The sequence below is a fragment of the Spermophilus citellus genome (genome assembly GCF_964194105.1).
Source record: "Spermophilus citellus genome assembly, chromosome: 5".
Taxonomy (NCBI): domain Eukaryota; kingdom Metazoa; phylum Chordata; class Mammalia; order Rodentia; family Sciuridae; genus Spermophilus; species Spermophilus citellus.
The window spans coordinates 144,339,147-144,346,916 of NC_138186.1; the positions used below are offsets into that span (position 1 = coordinate 144,339,147).

The 7,770-nt window shown below is 36.3% G+C and overlaps 1 protein-coding gene across 4 annotated transcripts in view; it reads left to right on the forward strand.

Moving 5' to 3' along the window:
• Positions 1–6,989, forward strand: part of SLC18B1 (solute carrier family 18 member B1) — a 32,928-nt gene extending 25,939 nt beyond the window's left edge. Inside the window, exons 11-14 of one of the 4 annotated variants that reach the window (XM_081295384.1) lie at positions 968–1,042; positions 2,807–2,900; positions 3,003–3,055; positions 3,323–6,989. In XM_081295384.1, the coding sequence (XP_081151510.1) occupies positions 968–1,042; positions 2,807–2,900; positions 3,003–3,055; positions 3,323–3,392 (292 nt within the window). In that variant the 3' untranslated portion in view covers positions 3,393–6,989. The remainder of the gene's footprint in view (positions 1–967; positions 1,043–2,806; positions 2,901–3,002; positions 3,056–3,322) is intronic. The other 3 variants (XM_081295385.1, XM_081295386.1, XM_081295387.1) reach the window with 3 other exon arrangements.
• Positions 6,990–7,770: the final 781 nt, after the last annotated feature.

Here is a 7,770-nt window from a genome sequence, read left to right on the forward strand (position 1 = left end):
AGATAGATGCTTGGCTTGGTTTTTGCCTTAGCATATATGTAATTTGGAAAAGCCATTGCAAAATGGAAAGGCCTTTGCCTTGTGCCTCTTTCATGGAGGAATCCATACAAGACCACAGGGTGTCCAGGCTTCTGTCACCTGGCCATCATTCCTTGGTTTGATGAGCACATTGGTGAAGAACACTAAGTACTAAGGCTATGCTGGGTCAGTTCAGCAATTGTAGAAATAAGAAGCTGCCTGTGTTTTCTTAAAGCTGCCCATTATTCTCCTTACACTTTCATCTCATTTTATGAATTTCTTTTTTTTATATAAAAGAAATAACTTATTATAATTTTCTACTACATTTCTTTGTAAAATTTTTTTGGTGGTTGTTCTATGGATTTTAATATATAATCTTAACTTTCCACTGTCTACTTAGGATAAACACTTTACCACTTAATTTTTTTCCTCTTTCCACATTTTTTTTTTTAATTGGTGCATTAGAGTTGTACTATAATGGGTGGGATTTGTTGTTACATATTCATACATGAACATAATGTAACCATATAATTTGGCCAGTATCACTCCCCTGCACTTCCCCTCTCCACCTTCTCTTCCCACCCACTTCCTGATCCTTTTTCTTTACTATTGCCCTTTGATTTTCATAAAATATCTTCCACCTACCTTTCTTTTTTATTTTTATGAATTTCTTTGTTATATATTCTATAAGCACTTGATATGATGAAAATTCCTCCAAATTAGTTTTTTTTTCTTTTTTCTTTTTTAATTTTTGGTGCTGGGTATTAAACCTGGGCCTTTGCATGCTTAGCCCATGCTTTGCCACTGAGCTGCATTATCTTACAAAGCAGAGTGTTCTCGCTCTTGCCCAGATTACCTGTGGTTTCTCTTAATGCAACTATCATACAACTTTTTTCTTTTATGTAGGTTTTCCTTTTAATAATGGATACACTCATATTTCTCTTTTCAGTGAAAATGGATTTGAAGAGGGATTAAGCACGCTGGGACTTGTTTCAGGTCTCATTGGTGGCATGTGGTCAGTTGGGTAAGTAGGCATTGCATTTCATCCACACCTGAAAGACTTTCTTTTGCTCATCTATTAATTTGTATTTGAAAATAGCAGCTCCATTGAAATTGAGACACTGTGAAGTCAGATGAGCTTTTTAAAGAAAAATTGTTGGTACAGGGTAGAGCCAGAAGTCTGATCTACACTTTTAGGCTCCAAAATCTGATTATACCAGCAGATTTGAAACCAAAGCAAAATGATCTCACATACTTTGTCTTATTTAAGTGGTATTTGGAAGTTCCCTAAACAAAACTATACTTCAGATTTTTAAAACCTTTTTTAAATTGCTTTTATTTTTTAGATGCATGACAGCAGAATGCATCACAATTCATATTACGCATATAGAACACCATTTTTCATATCTCTGTTTGTATATAAAGTATGTTCACACCAATTCATGTCTTCATACATGTACTTTGGATAATGATGTCCATCACATTCCACCATCATTGCTAACCCCCTGACCCCTCCCTTGCTCTCCCACCCCTCTTTTTTTTTTTTTAATTAGAGCTTTATGGTTATACATAGTAGTTGGGTTCAACCCAACAAACTCATACATGCATGAAAATTGATTTCAGTCATTATCCCCCTTTTCCTTCCCCATCCCTCCTCCTTCTTCTCCTTCGTCTACTCTACTAGACTTCTTTTTGCTCATTTATTAATTTGTATTTGATTGGTTCTTTATGTATTCTTATCCTCCCCCTTCCTTTCCTTTATTTTACTCTATTTTCTGCATATGAGAGAACATTTAACTTTTGAGTTTCTGAATTTGTCTAATTTCACTTTGCATGATATTCTTCATTTCTATCCATTTAGTAGCAAATGACATAATTTCACTCTTTTAAATGGCTAAGTAGAACTCCATTGTATGTATATATATGATATATATGTCATATATATACTATGATTTCTTAATCCATTCATCTGTTGACAGGCATCTGGGTTGATTTCATAATTTTGCTATTGTGAATTGTGCTTCTATAAACATTGATGTGGCTGTGTCACTATAGCATGCCAATTTTAGATCTTTAGGAAAAATACCCAGGAGCAGGATAGTTGGGTCATATGGTGGAACCATCCTTTAATCTTATTTTTTTATTCATTTGTTTATTTAGTTTTTACTTTCTACTACATCATAAGGGTAACTACATGTCAGAAATGTTGTATATGATCAAAAATAAGTATTCAATTGAATTATATTAGATGCAAATACTGAGGATAGAATAATATAAAGATCCTTCCGAATGTATCATCTTTTAAAAAATTTTTGAACATCATTATCAGGTAGTTTTTCTGTTGTTTTGTTCTGTAGTGGTTGTAGGAATCCAACCAGCACTTCATACCTGCCAGGCAAGCTCTCTACCACTGAGCGGCAGTCCCTGCCCTACAATTCTTTTCTTATACCCAATGCTATGCCCCAGAATGGACATTTTGTTGTTGTTGTTCTCAGGAAAGTTGAAGACTGTATTTTATTTTCTTTTTTAAAATTCTAATTTGTTATATATGATGGTGGAATGCATTACAATTCATATTACACATAGAGAGCACAATTTTCATATCTCTATTTGTATACAAAGTATATTCACACCATCCATGTTTTCATACATGATATCCATCTCATTCCACTATCTTTTATTCAGTATTTGTAGTCCTAATTTAAGGGAGACCTGGGACTGAGGAATCGAGTGACTTTTACTAAGCAATTTTTTTTTATTGTTTAATAATTCATCTATCCATTGTCAGTGCTTTTGCAGGACCAATGCTGGGTGGATTTCTATATGAGAAAATTGGTTTTGAGTGGGCAGCAGCTATACAAGGCCTGTGGCCTCTGATAAGTGTAAGTAACCCATGTTTTCTCCTCCACCCCTATCTTCTTTACATTTTGGAGAAAGTTGTCATGGAGGATTTACATTAACCAGTATTTTTCACTGTGTTAAAGGGATTAGTGATGGGCTTATTTTACCTCCTGGAGCACTCAAGGAGAAGAAGGAGGTATGGTCAACTTTTAGCGTTCTCTTTTCTGCCTTTAAAGGTCAGCTTATGGGTGTGGTCAAGAAATACCAATTTATATCCATCCTTCTAGTTAGCAGATTTCTGGGAGCCCTGAGGCTCGTCCCTTACTTGGTAAATATGTTTGCCAGGTTTAAGGGGATAGTTGGGTAGATATGTAGGCACTGTTTATGTTGTTGTTGTTGTTTGTTTGTTTGTTGTTCATTTTTAGATAAGAGATACTGAGATTCTCTTTTTTTCCTCTCAAAGTAGATCTAAGTCTCAAAACATCATTGGCACAGAAGAGGAACGAACTGCTCTTTTGCCTGATGAAATCTAGCCTTTTGAGTCCTGGATGGATACAGATTGGGAGACAGATGCTGGTGGTCCTGCATATCACTGTTGGGAGGGTCTTCTCAGTTTTGGACACAGAGCTCCATGGGGCCTCCACCACTCCCTGAAAGAGCCCACGTGCTTTTGGATGATCCTGTGGTGGGCTGTACGTAAAGTTGCCCTGAAAGGGTAACTGACTGAGCCAGCCATATTTGAAACATTAATTATGAGAAAGATAGTTAAAAACCAGCAAATTTTTTTTGTGGTGCTGGGGATTGAACCCAGGGCTTTGTGCATATAAGACAAGCACTCTACCAACTGAGCTTATCCTCAGCCCCAGGAGATTGTTATTTTAAATGACCAAACTTCTCCTTGAAGATTCTGTTATGAATTGTCTAGCCTTCTTGCTTCCTCTGTTTACTTTTTATTCTGAGTGCACTGATTTTGTGAATGGAATATACCTTCATTTTTACTGACAAGGAAAGAAATGATTTGATTTGACATATGCTGAATATATCATGATGACACAAAATGTATAGAATAATTAACTATGAAATCAGGTTTTAAAACATATTTTCTCTGACTTGAGATTTTTGTCTTTGTTTAAAAAGCAAAATTTCTGCCTGCCATGCAAAAATTCTGTAGCATCCTTCTGGGCCCTCAGTTTTTCTCAAAATTTCAGATGTGTGAAAGGTGCTTGATATAACATTACTCATTCCCTTTAACATATCTGCGTTTTAGTTCTACTTTTCTTTTTTCTTTTCTTTTTTTTTTTTTTTTTCAGTACTAGGGAATGAACTCAGGGCCTCACACATGCTAGACAAGTGCCCTATCACTGAACTATGTTACCACACTTTTTAAATCTTATTTTAAGACAGAGTCTTGCTAAGTTGCTCAGGCTGGCTCAAACTTGAGGTCCTGCTGCGACAGCCTCAGAGTAGCTGGGTATACAGGCATGCACCACCATGCCTTGCTTGTGTCCTGGTACTCTTGGTAGATTTCATCCTTAGATCAGATCAGCACCCCAACCCCATCCAGGAATTTATGTTGTATGTTAGGGACACACTCCTTCCATGGACATGTAAAATCCATGCTGTTATTTGAAGTGAAACAGTGTCAACTCTCATACCTCCTGGTCCATTTCATGCTGTAATAGCAACATTAACTTTCTTTTTTTAGAATAAATGATTTTATCTATTTATTCAAAAATATCTTTGGTCACCTCTAATGAATTGATACCAGGTGCTAGGAATTTAGCTGTGATTACCATAAACATAACCTCTGCCTTTATGTAACTTTTAACCAGGAAAAGGAACAAACAGTAAATAAATGCCAGAATTATTTATTATCTTACAAAAATGTTCTGAAGGAAAAAACATGATAAGATAGAATAATTAGCTGGTGTTGATTAGGTGTGGGGCCTTGTTTGGACAAAGGCTCTGCATGGAGGTGAGACTTTTGAGCTGAGAGCTGAAGAATGAGAATGAGTCTGCCATTCATTCATTTTGAAGAGAGACCAGTCCTTAGCATGTGCTTGGTGTGGTAGAAGATGAGAGCACTCTATACTTTCCAGAATCCTGTAAATAGAGTTAGGGAAGTGGGGAGTAGCAGTATTTAAATGGAGGTGTGCAGAGTCTACTTGAAGTTTCAGGAAGTTCTTTGGATCTGCATGTGGACAGCAAGTGGGGTTGCTGATAAGAAGAGATGCAGGGAGAACTTTGGAGCTTTGGGAGAGACAATAATGGCTTTAACTAGAGAGGTGGAGGGGTGGAGAGAAAAAGATATATTCAGAAGTGGAACTGACACGATTGTTGCTGTGGAGGGGGAAGGAGAGAGGAATCAAGGATGATTCTAGGTTTTAGCTGGAGGATGTGGGTCGATTCTAGTGTTTCTAAGTCACATAGAGAAGAAAAGCTAAACAGATCCTGAAGAGACGAATAATCAAAACCATGATGGGATGCCATTTCCCACCACCAAAACCAACGTAAATGGATACCCAGGGTTGAAGAGTACTGCTTTTGGAAGGGTGCCTGGCACTAACTGTAAGGTTGGATCACAAGGGTCTTATGAACTCTTCCCTATTCCTCTCAACCTCCTTCATCCTTGGAGGTTGGTCAGTGCAGGAAGAGCACCAGTGACCTGTAGGTCAGAGTATGACCATGTTCCCCTGAACCAATGTGAGGGCAGAGCAGGGACAGGCCTGGTTCTCCCTGGTCAAATTTTCCTGACATACACTTGCGTTTCTTCTCTCTAAGCCCACTGGTGCAGGGATGCCCCCTCTTCAGCCCGGTGGCAATGCCACTAAACTCATGCAGTTCCAGATGCTGCCTCAGGGTGGCGCTATTAAAGCACTGAGGCCACAGCAACCACTTCTGCTGCCCCAATCTAGCCTTCGGACTTTGCTCAGTACCTCCAGCCCATTTCCCTTACCAGCACAGTTGAATGTTGAAAACTCAATGTCAATGCAAAGATTCTAGGTTTTTTTGTTGTTTGTTTGTTTTTAAGAGCTTTTTAAATTCTAATTTTCAACATGCTGCTCTCAGTAAATGCCTCAGATACAAGTGTTAATAAGATGCTCTGTATGAAAGCAACTCTATCCTTTCCTCATTGTATGATTTTGTAAGTATTAAGATGCATGACAAAAATGGTTTATGAGAAAGAATAAAGGACAAAAAAAGAAAAGAAAGGATAAAGAAAAAAAATGTTTGGGACTATGAAACCCAAGGAGTAGATCAAAATCATCAGAGAATATTCCTATGTATATGTTTGCATTTTTTATATATTTATATTTTAAATATATTAAAGGTACTCAGATTAGATGAACTCTTTAAAAATGAAAATTATTATTTTATGTAGCTAACTGCAGAATATATTAATAATAAATAAATAAGGATATTTTTATGTTAACACAATATTTTATCCCATATTGGGATAATACACAAATTAAAGGAAAAATAAGGATATACAGATCATATTTCTTTTAATTAAAATTTTAGGATTTTGAGATAACTGCTGGTTCACATGAAGTTCTAAGAATAAATACACTGATCCTGTTTCTCCTTTCCCTGTTTTCCCCCAATAGTAATATCTTGAAAAACTATGATATAATATTATAACCAGGATGCAGAATATTCCTGTCACCACACCCCTCATCTTGTCTTTTGCAGCTACTCTTAATTCCCCTAATTCCCTTCCACCTTTACTAATCTCCATTTCTGGCATCTAGTCATTTCAAGAAATGTAAAACTGGAATCAATATGTAATTTTATTTTGGGATTGGCTTTTTTGACTCAGTATAATGCCCTTGAGATACACTCATGTTCATTCATTTATATTGGTGAGTAACATTTCATGGTATGGATGTCTTGTGTATCTACCTATTAAAAGATGTATGGATTGTCTCTAGCTTATGATTACAAATAAAACCGCTATGAGCATTTACAAACAGATTTTTGTGAAAACATAAACCTTCATTTCTCTGAGACAAATGCCAGGAATATAGCTGCTGGGATGTTTCATGGTTGCATGATTAGTTTGCTTTACTTTCCCCCAAATAACTCATTTGTTTTGGATAGGAAACTTGATTTTGGCAATAAATATTAAACATCACATATTGATGAAATATCATTCTATTGGCTTATTTTTTTTCATTATCAAGATTTAATATGTTACATATACTCTCTCAAATCTAGCTATCAAAAGAAGTGGTTAATAAATACAGTCCCAGATTATGGTGGTTCAATTTAGAAATTTTCAACTTTCTGATGAAGCCATATTACAACTAATAGTAATATGTGAAGGCTGGGTTTGTGGCTCAGTGGTAGAGTGCTTGCCTCACATGTGTGAAGCACTGGGTTTGATTCTCAGCACCACATATAAATAAGTGAATAAAATTAAGATCACACAACTAAAAAATTGTGTGTGAGTGTGTGTGTGTGTGTTTGTGTGTGTATAAAGAGGCTGATACCTCTAGATATAATCATGTTGAAAGGAAATAACCTAAAGATCAGTCCCATGGTATCATCTTTTCCTTTAGAGTCACTTGCATGGGCCCTCATCTAATGAAATAAACACATAGAAGAATAAGCCCAGAAACAATATATTTAGAAAAAATAAAATGTTACCTAGAGTATTAACTAAGGAAACCATAACCTCAGTTTTCAGGGCTACATGAAATGAGCCTTCATTAGGAACTACTCACAATTCTTGAATATTTGCACCAATTCCTTTCAGAAATTCACAGTTCCCCTTCTAATGGCAGCCTGTTTGTGCTTGAGGATTAGAGTGTAGGCCCAATCCAGGAAAACCTGGTGTTCAGTAATAACCTCTGATTTCATCAGCAGTACTAAAATGAAGAAATAAAAAGTCTGTTTTTTGTTGAACAT